The sequence below is a fragment of the Callithrix jacchus genome, chromosome 14 (assembly GCF_049354715.1).
Source record: "Callithrix jacchus isolate 240 chromosome 14, calJac240_pri, whole genome shotgun sequence".
Classification (NCBI taxonomy): domain Eukaryota; kingdom Metazoa; phylum Chordata; class Mammalia; order Primates; family Cebidae; genus Callithrix; species Callithrix jacchus.
The window spans coordinates 75939099-75953203 of record NC_133515.1 but is presented as its reverse complement, the minus strand read 5'-3'; the positions used below and the strand labels follow the sequence as shown (position 1 = coordinate 75953203).

Here is a 14105-nt window from a genome sequence, read left to right as displayed (position 1 = left end):
TCACACTTGAGTGCTACAAAAACAAACTCACAGAAACCCAAAGATTTGAAGTCATTAAAGTCAGACAGTCCTTCATCACTACCAGAGAACTCTGTATTTCCAGCCCGTGTCTCCCATTTTCTACCGTTGGTACTTCAAACCTTCTTCTCTCCAACTTTTGACTCCTTTCAGAGTCAGTTTAGACATCTCTTCTTCTTGGAAGCTACCCCAAACCCCAAAGCCTGTATAGTTGCTGCTTTCATGGCTTCCCACATACTCTTTACTCATAGAATATCACATTATGTTACTGACTATATATCTATCTGTATCTCCATTAAATCATAAGCCCTAAAAAAACAGGGGCCAGGCTGGGTATGGTGCCTCATGTCTGTAATCCCAACACTTTGGGAGGCCAAGGTGGGCAGATCACGAGGTCGGGAGTTCGAGAACAGCCTGACCAACATGGTGAAGCCCTGCCTCTACTAAAAATAAAAAAAATTAGCCAGTTGTGGTGGCGAGTGCCTATAATGCCAGCTACTCGGGAGGCTGAGGCAGGAGAATCACTTGAACCTGGGAGGCAGAGGTTACAGGGAGCTGAGATCACACCACTGCACTCCAGCCTGGGCGACAGAGTGAGAGTTCATCTCAAAAAAAAAAAAAAAATACAGGGACCATATCATCTTTGTAAGAGATTACAGAACCTCCTTCCTAGGTGTTTAGATGCTTCCCTCTCCCTCAATTGGTGGGAAATAATTCACTTGCCACCTAAAATACATGTAACCACTGAAGATCAAAACATTAACAGAAATGTTTTTGGAATGCTAGCTGGCTTTAATAAAAGAAATGTTTAGACACATGCCACTTTTAAAAGTATGGATATATCATTCTGTCATCAAGAAACTGTTCGTTTTAGCTTACAAACAAAAAATGGAATAATAATTCAACAACTAGAATACATACAAACTATCACATATGCAGTACAGGTTGATTATTCCTAATTCAAAAATCCAAATTCTAAAACTTTTAACTTCTTTTTTTTTGAGACAGGGTTCTACTCTTTCATTCAGGGCTCACTGTAGCTTCAACCTCCTGGGCTCAAGTGATCTCCTGCCTTAGCCTCCTGAGTAGCTGGGACTACAGGTGCATGCTACCATGCCTGCTAATTATAAAAAAATATTTTTTAGAGAAGGGGTCTTACTTTGTTGCCCAGGCTGGTCTTGAACTCCTGTGCTAAAGTGATCCTTCTGCTTGGGCTTCCCAAAGTGCTGGGATTACAGGCTTGAGCCACCATATCAAGCCAAAATCCAAACTTCTAGATGCTGACATGACGCTCACTGGAGCACTTCAGAGTTTGGAATTTTGGATTTGGGATGCTCAACCAGTAAGTATACTGCAAATATTCCAAAATCCAAAAATACCCCTCAAAATCAAAAACACTTCTGTTCCCAAGCATTCTGGATAAGGGATATTCAACCTGCAAAGAGTGAAATCCAGGCTTCACGTTCATATATATATATATATATATATATATATATATATATATATATATATTTGTGTAATTAAAGGGCAAATTATATGTTTATTATATATATAAATAATATATATAATATATATATACACATATAATAAAGAGCAAATATATGTATATATTTGTGGAATTAAAGAGCAAATTATTTGCCCCTTCACTGACATTAAAACCAACACGCAAATTAGATATAAAGTAAATACAAGATAATATTTGTCATACCTCTACATCTGAAGCACTTCGGGGCTGAGCTTGGCATAGCATATTTAATAACTGCAAAATTAATTCTTCAACATACTGAAGAGCATCATCATTAGACTCAAGAGTAGGATGAACTTGCCCCTGGACCTATAAACAGAAAGCAAAGTAATTAAAATGTGGGTTCCATATCATTGAACACATTTTTAAAACTTTAAAAAATGTGGGTTTGTGGCCAGGTACAATGGCTCATGCCTGTAATCCCAGCACTTTGGGAGGCTGCAGTGGGCAGATCACCCGAAGTCAGCAGTTCGAGACCAGCCTGGCCAACATGATGAAACCCTGTTTCTATTAAAATTACCAAAATTAGCTGGGCCTGGTGGTGTGCACCTATAATCTCAGCTACCCCCTGGAAGCTGAGGCAGGAGAATCGCTGGAACCCGAGAGACAGAAGCTGCAGTGAGCCGAGATTGCGCTACTGCACTACAGCCTGAGCGACAGAGCAAGACTCCGCCTCCTGCACCTCCCCCCAAAAAAGTGGGTTTGTACTTAAGAATGTGGTCTGGCTTGCAAATACAGAGCTGAATGATACTGACCTAGAAGTCAGGCGTTCTCAACCCTTTTTCCCAGCCACAGGCACCATATATGCTTATATGCTCCTGGAGATCCAGTTTACCTAATTAAATAATTTCAGTATGCTTTTTCTCATACTATGGTTACAATACAATGCAGAAATGGGGAAAGGAAGGGAAAGTCTGAGGTGATGATAAAATATACAGTTTATATGATTTTTGCCAGGAACCAGTTGGAACATTTATTCAACATTCTGCTCTGGCAAAACTGACCTCCTAAGGGTCTCTGACCCTTGTTTAACTTGACCATTCCTACTAAATGGCAAAATCCCGGAGAGACATGTCTCACCAAGTTCACCAGTATACCTATGGCAGCAAGCATTGTGCAAGGCATGCATATTACAAGCTTGATAAATTTAAGTAATATTTGTGAACACAAAGTCACTCTTTTATCAAAAGGACACAAAATGTGTGACTGTCTATACTTTAGCAATATTGGTGCCCTAATCTTTACTTTCTTTTTCCTCAACCATTTCTTTGTTTTTTTAATTAGAAGTTTTACTTAAGAGTCCAAACCGGAAAGACGCCTTGGCCATTTCTTTAGTTGAGTCTCAGGCTACTGGCCTCTCTAAAGCCTGCATGTTAATAAACAGCATAATAATCTTTACTTGCATCCCTTTGTCACTCTTTATATGGGTCGAAATTGTTCCTCACTAAATAAATGGCAAGAAAAGGTAGTTCCAGGAGAGAAACAATGCATGTTCCAAAACATGCTCAACTCTCCAACAGGTAGTAGGGCACTTACTCGATAAAAATGCACAGTATTCACTGACTCAGAGCATACAGTATGGTCTGTCCTACACTTCATTAACTGAGAGGGTGTGACAGCCTCAGTGTACAAGAAAATTTTTATAAACAGTGTACTAGGCTGGGCGTGGTGGCTAATGCCTGCAATCCTAACACTGGGAGGCTGAGGCAGGAGGATCACTTGAGGCCAGGAGTTCAGGACCAGCCTGGGCAACACAGGGAAAACCTGTCTCTATTAAAAAAAAAAAAAAAAAAAAAAAAGCCAGGTAGGATAGCACATGCCTGTAGTAGTCCCACCTACTCAGGAGGCTGATGTGGGAGGATTGCTTAAATCCAGGATGCCAAGGCTACAGTGAGCTGTGATTACAGCACCGTACTCCAGCCTGGCCAACAAAGGAAGACCCTGTCCCAAAACAATAAAAGATAGTATCCTATGTAATAATTTTGTAACTGATTTGTTGAATCTATTAAATACCAGACCCTCTGTAAGGTGCTGGATATACAGATATGAATCAAACATATCCCCCTCATATGGTCTTTATACTCTTTCCTGGGCTAATCCCGGTACCATGTACCACATTTCTGTTATTGGGTTTATCATGTTGACTTTTAATTACATGTTTCCTTGACTGTTTCCTCTTTTGGACAGTGATGTTCCAACTGGGCAGGGCTTTGTTCATGTACTTGTAGGATAATTTTCTCCTTGTTTTTCACTCTAAACCCCTGACATTCAGGGGATACTCAAAGTTTCTGTGTTATAGAGGTGAGGGGAATAAAATATTTTTTTCTTAAAATTAAAATTGAAAAGGGGTGGTGGTAAGACTAGAGAGACTGGTTGCTTGATTTCAAGAGCATAAGCCTTTAAACCAGAAACCATTTACTATACAAAAGCAGTTAAAACTCAAATAGATGTTAATTGTGTAGAGTTGTATATAGTCACAACAGTGAAAATGCAATGGTTAAAAACAACGTGATACTGATTATAATTCTAGAACATATAATTCAAATGTTAGATTTGGCACTTTGTATGATAAGCAAAATTTTGGAAATTCATATTCAGTTTTATTTATTGGTGGTTACTAATATCCAAATAAGAACTATTAAATAAGTAAATCAAATAAAGAATTGGTCAGCTTAAACAGAAAATAATGCATGATGCCAATTGCACTTCTAAGCTTCTGGACATTAATCTTTCTCACATCTTAAAATCTATGAAATTAGCATCACAAAACTCATCCATGTATATATCAATAAATTGCTTTGTGCCCTTAAAAACAAAAATAAAACTTCAAAAACTCCAACTGAAAAACATAGGCAATGGTCCATACTTAAAAGGCAAGTAGAGTACCAACTACTAAAAATACACAGGCTGTTCTTGATTCTTTCAAGAAGATGCTGTTAGGATATTTCTTTAAAGAGCAAACAGAAGTAGTATTACATTTCATACGTAGGCAGAATAAAAACACTTCTATTCCATGAGATAGTGTTATAGCTAAAGTGCTCCATTCCATCATAAATGGTACTCAGAGACATTTAACCGATCAAATGATCCAAGTTGTTCAACTCTATACAGAATAGGTTACCCTGTCAAATCTTATGGCAATCTTCAGAAGTCATGTACAGCTGATAGTGAGTTGCATGTGTGTTTATGAACAATTGTAAATAAGCACTTCAAATTGGGTTTAAACTATGTGGGTTTTCCCTGTTTTGCCATTTAATAGCAAAACATCAATTACTTTTGCACCAACCTAACAGTTTTCCAAAACATTACATTTTATACTTATGTTTACTTACATAGAAAATGTCATATTTATTTAACTATATTTTCTTAAATTAAGTACAATAAATGCAAATACTTTACTGAATAATTAACAATAGCCTGAATAAGAATTTTATAGTAATTCTTCTTTTAAGGAATAATCACTATGTTCAATTAAAAATGACAACTCTTGAATTATAAACTTTCCTTAAGGACTACTTCATTCTATCTTGACAGTTCATTTTGTTTCTAGTAACTTCCAGCAGATTCTGAGGCAACTTTGTTGGCCATTATTGCCAGATGTTGTAGAATCTGAAAAGGCAAAGGGATTTAGGTGTATATCAATTTCTAGTTGTTTGATACATGAGTCCTCCAAGTGTATTCAGGAACCCCTTGAGTAAACTGCCAGAAAACACTATGTTTAATTCTGATGTATCTTTCAAATCCCTTGCTAGCTAATAGCTCACTGGAGAATTGGACTTCTAGATTGTGTTCTGTCATGGCTTGGGCCCAGATCTGCTACTTTTATTTATAAATATAAAGAGAGAATTTGAGGTAAAACTGGTATTCTCAAAGCCTTTACGTCAAATCTTTTTCTTAGTGTTACAATTGTTTAGTCAATGTTTGATGTTTCAGGTGCTTATTTCTCCTCACTCTGAGGTTAAAAACCAAGGCAAAAATCTTTCATCAAGAAATAAAGTTTAAGACCAGCCTAGGCTGAGCGTGGTGGCTCACGCCTATAATCCCAGCACTTTGGGAGGCCAAGGTGGGCAGATCATCTGAGGTCAGTTTGAGATCAGCCTGGGCAACATGGTGAAACCCTGTCTGTACTAAAAATACAAAAAGTAGAGCTAGTGGTGGTGTGTACCTATAATCCCAGCTACTCGGGAGGCTGAGGCAGGAGAATCACTTGAACCTGGGAGGTGGAGGCTGCAGTGAGCCAAGATCATGCCACTATACTACACCATGGGTGACAGAGTGAGACTGCATCTCAGGAAAAAAAAAAGACCAACCTGGCCAGCATGGCAAAACCCCATCTCTGTAACAAAAATACAAACACTAGCTGGGCGTTGTGGAGTGTGCCTGTAGTCCCAGCTACTTGAGAGGCCGAGGCAGGAGAATTGCTTGAACGCGGGAAAGAGGTTGCAGTAAGCCAAGATTGTGCCACTGCACTCCAGCATGAGTGACAGAGTGAGATCCTGTCTTGGAAAAAAAAAATTAAATTTAAAAAGACAAAAAGCAAACAAACCAGAATACTTACATCTTTCCCATAGATAAAATTGACTAAAAATATTTTCTTATTTCTTGGGGCCTGTTAATTCCCCTTTAGGCCCATGTATGTAACAATCTTTTTTTTTTCCTGATCTCATTATTTACTAGCAGGGGACTTAATGGTGAAATGAAAACATGGCATCTGTCCTCAAAGAGTTCACCTCACAGAGACATTTGACATGTAAACAATTACTGTAACACAGTATTGCAGGGACTAAATAGATACATTTAAGGTATAATGATAACCAAAAAAATCACCTTTTTTGGTGCGGAGGTATGTGTTGAAGTGTGTGAAGAATTGGAATTCTTCTTAAGTAAGAAACTTAAACTAGGGCATAAAAGATGAATAAATGTGTGATCGCAGATAAAAATAACTTAAAAAGCCTGTAATCCCAGCACTTTGGAAGGCTGAGGTAGGTGGATCAATTGAGGTCAGGAGTTCAAGACTGGCCAACATGGTAAAACCCCCCTCTCTACAAAAATCATAAAAATAAGGCTGGGCACAGTGGCTCATGCCTGTAATCCCAGCACTTTGGGAGGCCTAGGCGGTCAGATCACGAGGTCAGGAGTTTGTGACGAGCCTGTCCAACATGGTGAAACCCCATCTCTAATAAAGATACAAAAAAATTAGCCAGATACGGTGGTACGGGCCTGTAATCCTAGTTACTTGGGAAGCTGAGGCAGAAGAATCACTTGAACCTGGGAGGCAGAGATTGCAGTGAGATGAGATCACACCATTGCACACCAGCCTGGGCGACAGAGCAAGGCTCTGTCTAAAAAAAAAAAAAAAAAAAAAAAAAAAAAAAAAAAAACAAAAGAGTCATAGAGACCAAGAACAAAATGATGTGTTAGGGAAACTGAGTTGGACGTTGAACATGTAGGGAGACTAGAAGGCCCAGGTTGTATATCATGCTAAGGAGTTGAGAAGTGATCAGGGTAGCAGAAAATAACTGTAGGGCTCTAAATAAGACACGAATATAATTGGACGGTTTGCTGAAGTCAAACAATGTCAGTATGAAGGAGGGTGTTGGTATGAAGGATGGGCTAACAGAAATAAGGTTGAAGGAAACAAAACTAGTCTGAATGATGCCACAGGCTCTATATGAAGAAAGAAGAACTGGACCAAGACAGAAACAGTGGGAGGTGGGAAAGAAGGGCCTGTTAAAGTAGGAGGAGGTAGGCTTAGATAACTTTTTGTTGGGTTGTAGGGGCAGCAACAAGACAGAACCACCAACTTAGTCAGAATAGGAAATACTAGAAGGCGATATTTTCCAGGAAATATAAGACATTAAAGTCTGACATATGAGTTTAAGGTTCCTGTATTATATCTAGGGAAACAGACTTGAAATTGTTTTTTTATCAAGTGGCTCCTAAATTTTTTTTAACCTTTCTTTCTCCTCTCAAAGAAGGAAAGAAATAAACAAAAGCAAGAGTTAATAAATTAAAAACAAACTTGAGAGTCAGGTGTGGTGGTTGATGCCTGTAATCCCATCTACTTGGGAGGCTGAAGTTGGAGGATTCTCTGAGTCTGAGATCAAGAAAAAGCTGGGCACGGTGGCTCACACCTGTAATTCCAACACTTTGGGAGGCTGAGGCAGGCAGATCACCTGAGGTTGAGAGTTTGAAACAAACCTGACCAACATGGAGAAACCCTGTCTCTACTAAAAATACAAAAATTGGCCGGGCATGGTGGCACATGCCTGTAATCCCTACTCAGAAGGCTGAGGCAGGAGAATTGCTTGAACTTGGGAGGCAGAGGTTGCAGTGAGCTGAGATCCTGCAGTTGCACTCCAGCCTGGGTAACAAGAGCGAGACAACATCTCAAAAAAAAAAAAGATCAAGAAAAAAAAGAGAAGGTACAAATACTACTATATATAAAAAGGAGGGGCATAACTACAAATATAGCAAAGTTTAAAAAGAGAAAATTTTTTATGAGATCTGATGGAATGAAAATTATGATTTAAAAAAAGAAAATTATTAAAAACTGCAAAGCAAGCTTTGAACATTTAGGTTAAGTGAACAAATTCCTAAAAATTGTAAATTAACAAAACTGACTCAAAAAGAAATAAAACATTTAGGAAGTTGTATAGAAGGTTTAAAATCATTAAAGAAGTTGTATAGAAGGTTTAAAATCTTCCCACAAAGAAGGTAATTCTATCTTTCCAGAAATAGACAATTCCAACCTAATACAATGTATGCTGTGTACAACTGACACTAAATCAAACCAACACTATCTAGGAAAGAATAATTGCTCATGAACATAGATGAAAAAAAATTATAAACAAAACTAGCAAACTTGGCTGGATGTGGTGGATCATCCCTTTAATTCTACCACTTTGGGAGGCCAAGGCTTGAGCTCAAGAGTTTGAGACCAGCCTGAGTAACAAGGCAAAAAAACCCACACTACCAAAAATACAAAAATTAGCCGGGCACAGGAGTAGCACACACATGTGGTCCCAGCTACTGGGGAGGCTGAGGTGAGAGAATCACTTGAGCTGAGAGGTGGAGGTTGCAGTGAGCCGAGATCATACCACTCTACTCTAGCCTGGGTGAGAGTGAGACCTTGCCTCAAAAACCAAAGAAACAAAAGTAGCAAACCAAATTTAGAAATGTTTAGAGAAGATACTACACCATGACCAAGTTGGGCTTATTTCAGGAACTAAGACTGGTTCAACAGAAGTAAATATTTTGTGATTCTCACATTAACAGATTAAAGGAGAAAAATACCAATAGATGCAGAAAAGGTAACAATTCATGGTTCCTAACAAATATACAAGCAAAAAACTCAGGCCCTAGAAATAGAAGGATATTTCCTAAACTTGATAAAGGATATAAACAAAAGGCCTACAGCAAAAACCATAGTCAATAGTGCAATACTAAAAGAACTACCTTTAAAACCAGGGACAGCTGGGCATGGTGGCTGATACCTGTAATCCTAACACTTTGGGAGGCCAAGGCGGGGGGATCACTTGAGGTCAGGAGCTCAAGACCAGCCTGGCAAACATGGTGAAACCCTGTCTCTAAAAAAAAGTAATAATTAAAAAAAAAAAACAAAAAAAAGCCCAGGGCCAAGACAAGAATACCTATTATCACAATGCCTACTCAACACTGTACTGGAGGTCTTAGCCAATAAGATAAGAAAGGATTGGAAAGGAAGGAATAAACTTATTATTTGCAGGTAATATAATTACCCTCATTGAGAACCCAAAAGAATCTACAGAAAATTACAAGAATAAAAGAGTTCAGTAAAATTGTTGAAATAATCTATAAAAAATACTGCTACATAAGCAACAAACAGAAAATATATATTTTTTAAAGGGATAGTTGCAAAAATAAATTAATAGAGTAACCAGGAAAATAATCTTACAAAATGTGCATAAAACTCTTACGGGCTGGGCACAGTAGCTCACGACGATAATCCCAGCATTTTGAGAGGCTGAGGTGGGCAGATCACTTCTAGCAGTTGGAGGCCTGCCTGGCCAACATGGTGAAACCTTATCTCTACTAAAAATACAAAAATTAGCTAGGTGTGGTGGTGCACATCTGTAATCTCAGCTACTCAGGAGGCTGAGGCAAGAGAATCACTTGAACCTGGGAGGTGGAGGTTGCAGTGAGCCGAGTTCGCGCCACTGCACTCCATCATGGATGACAGAGCGAGACTGCTTCTCAAAAAAAAAAAAAAAAAACCTTTACGAAGAAAAATTTTTAAACTTTAATGAATGACATTTAAAAGACCTTAAACAGTATTAATGAAGTACCATAATCTCAAGATGTCAATTCTCCCATATGCTAAACATTACAATTCCTATTAAAATTGAAATAATTTTCTGAAAACTTGAGATGTCGATCCTAAATTTGGAAGAGCCAAGAACTAAGGCACTCCTAAAGAAAAATTAGGCAAAAAAACTATTTTTCCTGCAAGATAAAGACATGATTAAGCTATAGTGATTAAGTTAGTAAGATATTAGTACAGAAACAGAAAGACCACCATAATAGAGAGCTCATATACAGATCCTGTATGTAAATAATATAAAACAAAGAGCCAGTAGTGTAGATTCATTAGAAAGGATGGATCATTCAATATATAGTGCTAGGATGTTGGCAAATCATTCCCTATCACACATCATATATAAAACCAACTGAAGATGGATCAAGTACATAACAGTGATAAGCAAAAGATTTAGAAACTTTTAACAAAATCATAGCAGGATATCTTTATAACTTGAGTTATTTAAAAAGACACAAGAAGTATAAAATGAAGAAAAATCCTAATTCAATTTCATTAAGAACTGCTTAACCAACATATCACAGAAAGTAAAAAGATAAGTCACACACTGGGACACATATAACCTACAAAGGAAATATTCAGGATAAATAATAACAAAGTATTAATAAAAACAAACTCAATTTTCTAAAATGAGCAATAGACATTTCACAGAAGAGGAAACACAATTGCCTCATAAATACTGGAAAGGTGCTCAGCCTCAGCCTCAGCCTCAATCTCAATCTCAAGCCTCATTTTGTATTTATTTGTATTCAAGTAAATACAAACAAAAACTATGAGACATTATTTTACAACTACTATTTTGACAAAAATTTAAAAATCCAAGAATATCAAGTATTGGTAAAGATGTAAAGAAATGTGAGCTTTCATCCATTACTGGTGGAAATATAAAATAATAATTTGGATTAAAGTTTAAGATTACCTAGTAAAGTAAAATACACACACACAATATGATCCAGCAGTTCCACTCCTAAGTACATTATAGGAAGGATCCCCAGCACCTGGCTGCCTACCAAAAAGTGCTCCCCACTCCCATTAGGAAGTGGGCTGCACAGCAGGTAAGCAGTCTGCTAGAGAGCATTACCGCCTCAGCTCCTCCTGTCAGATCAGCAGAAGCATTAAATTCACATTCTCACAGGACCGTGAAACCCTACTGTGAACTATGCATGTGAGGGATCTAGGCTGCACATCTTATCAGAATCTAATACCTGCTGATCTGAGGTGAAACAGTTTTATCCCCAAAACATCACCCCACCATGGAAAAACTGTCTTCCATTAAACCAGTCCCCGGTGCCAAAATGGTTGGAGACTGCTACATTATAGAACTCTTATATGTGTACAACAGATAAACAAGCATAAAAATGTTACCAGTGATGCTTAAAAAGCAAAACTTGGAGACAACCAGAATGTCCATCAACATCAGAATGTACTAATACATTACAGTAGATTTAGAAAACGAATATAAGTACCAGTGCAAATGAATGACCTGCAATTACACATAACATAAATGAATCTGAAAAACATAAAATGAGGCAAAAATATAAGTTACAGAACAGTATAAACGATATGATTCCATTTATATGAAGTTCAGAGAAAAGCAAAACCAAACCATGTTCCTGCTTAGAAATTTATTCATATGTGACAAAACTATAAAGTAATTTAAGTAGCTTATTAATCTAAAACGCAGTTATTACCTCCAGGGGAGAGGGAAGAAGATGCAATCAGGAAAACACAGAAGCCTTTAAAAGTATTCGAAATACTTCTTTTTTTTTTTTTTTTTTTTGAGCCTGTTGCCCAGGCTCGAGTGCAGTGACCCAATCTCAGCTCAGAGCAACCTCTGCCTCCCGGTTCAAGTGACTCCTGCCTCAGCCTCCTGAGTAGCTAGGATTACAGGGATGCACCACTGTACCTGGCTAATTTTTGTATTTTTAGTAGAGACAGGACTTCAACATGTTGGTCAGGCTGGTCTCAAACTCCTGACCTCATGATCCACCTGCCTCAGCCTCCCAAAGTGCTCAGATTACAGGCACGAGCCACCGTGCCTGGCCAGAAATACTTCATTTTTTAACGTGTATGTTAGGTACATATATGTTTGTTTCATTATTATTTAAACCAGCAGTCTCCAATCTTTTTGGCACCAGGGACTGGTTTTGTGAAGACAGCGTTCCCACAGACTGGAGAGTGGTGGGTGGGGAAGCATGCCTAAAGTCAGTGGTCTCCAACCTTTTTGGCACCAGGGACCAGTTTTCGGGAAGACAACTTTTCCACAGACGGGTGGAGAGGATGGTTTTGGGATGATTCAAGTGCATTACATTTACTGTTTACTTTATTTCTATTATTATTGCATTGTAATATACAATAAAATAATTATATGACTCACCATAATGTAGAATCAGTGGGAGCCCTGAGCTTGTTTTCCTGCAACTAGGTGGTCCTATCTGCAGGGGATGGGAGACAGTGACAGATCATCAGGCATTAGATTCTCATAAGGAGCATGCAACCTAGGTCTCTGACATGCACAGTTCACAATGGGGTGTGAGCTCCTGAGAATCTAATGCCTCCACTGATCTGAAGAGGCAGAGTTCTGGCGGTAATGCAAGTGATGGTTAGTGGCTGTAAACAGAGATGAAGCTTTGCTCACCTCTTCCTGTGTGGCCTGGTTCCTAACAGGCCATGGACAGCTATCAGTCTGTAGTCTGGGGGCTGGGGACCCTTAATTTAAATTGAACATTTAAACTAAAGTTATATACACTCCTTTTAATGTATATTTTAAAAGCTTTAAGATATTAAAATAATATTTTTCATATTTCAAAGCTTTAAGAAATTAAAATTTTTCTACTTTTGAAATTTTTAAGTATTTTCTTCAATGCATGTTACAAATATAAATAGTAAGAGCTCCAGTGGTGCAATCGATTAGCGCACGGTACTTATATGACAAATATAAATAGTATATCCCTTTTTAAAGTAAACAAAACACTCATTTTTAATTTGGACGCTGAGTATTGAGAAAAACAATAAACTAATACAACTATAAACCCAGTCCTGGCATTTAGACATATGAGATTTTACAAGTTTTCAACGGTATTTTTTTTTTTTTGCAGTAATAGCCTGGTAATAACCAAATTAGAATTTGTTGGCTATCAATAAAGGATATTTTATCAGCAACAGAAACAATTTAAAAACTTGGAAGAATTGTGATAGGCTAGCTAAAATATAACCTACAAAATAATTTTTGTAAGGCCAGGAACAGTGGCTCACACCTATAATACCAGTACTTTGGCAGGCTGAGGCCGGAGTATTGCTTCAGTCCAGGAGTTCAAGACCAGCCTGGGCAACACAGTGATACCTTGTCTCTCAAAAAAAAAAAAAAAATCAAAAAATTATCTGGGCTTGGGTGGTCCCAGCTACTCTGGAGGCTCAGGAGGCCAAGCCCAGGAGTTCAAAGCTCCAGTGATCTATGATTTTGCCACTGCACTTCAGCCTGGGTGACAGAGTGAGACCCTGTCTCAAAAACAAAAAAAATTTTTTTATATAGCTGTAATACAAGATAGTGCTTGTTTATTAGTAAAGACTGTTCATAGTGGCTAGGTGTGGTGGCTCAGGCCTGCAATCCCAGCACTTAGGGAGGCATGGCAGGCAGATCACTGGAGGTCAGGAGTTTGAGACCAGCCTGGCCAACATGGTGAAACCCATGTCTCTACTAAAAATCCAAAAATTAGCTGGCCACAGCAACCTGCAGGTGTAATCCCAGCTACTCAGGAGGCTGAGGCAGGAGAAGTGTTTGAACCCAGGAGTCGGAGGTTGCAGTGAGCAGAGATCATGCCACTGCACTCCGCCCTGGGCAACAGAGTGAGACACCGTTTTGCGGGGTAAAAACTTTGTCAGGCGTGTTAGCTCACGCTTGTAATCCCAGCACTTTGGGAGGCTGAGGCAGGCAGATCACCTAAGGTTAGGACTTCATGACCAGCCTTGCCAACATGGCGAAACCCTGTCTCTACTAAAAATATAAAAATCAGCCGAGCATGGTAGTGGGTGCCTTAATTCCAGCTACTTGAGAGGCTAAGGCAGGAGAATCACTTGAACCCAGAAAGCAATAGTTGCAGTGAGTGCCAGCTGGGATTAAGGCACCCACTACCATGCCCGGCTAAAATTTTTGCACTCCAGCCTGGCCGACAGAGCAAGACTCTGCCTCAAAAAAACAGAATGTTC

The 14105-nt window shown here is 38.6% G+C and overlaps 1 protein-coding gene across 3 annotated transcripts in view; it reads right to left on the bottom strand.

The window, feature by feature from the left end:
* The window catches only part of SOS1 (SOS Ras/Rac guanine nucleotide exchange factor 1), a 132593-nt gene that overhangs the window by 78792 nt on the left and 39696 nt on the right, over window positions 1-14105 (bottom strand). For 2 of the 3 annotated variants that reach the window (XM_035272736.3, XM_035272737.3), the window contains exon 2: window positions 1727-1852. In XM_035272736.3, coding sequence (XP_035128627.2) covers window positions 1727-1852 — 126 coding nt within the window. Of the gene's footprint in view, window positions 1-1726; window positions 1853-12276; window positions 12330-14105 lie in introns of those variants that run through there. The other variant, XM_054245024.2, reaches the window with a different exon arrangement.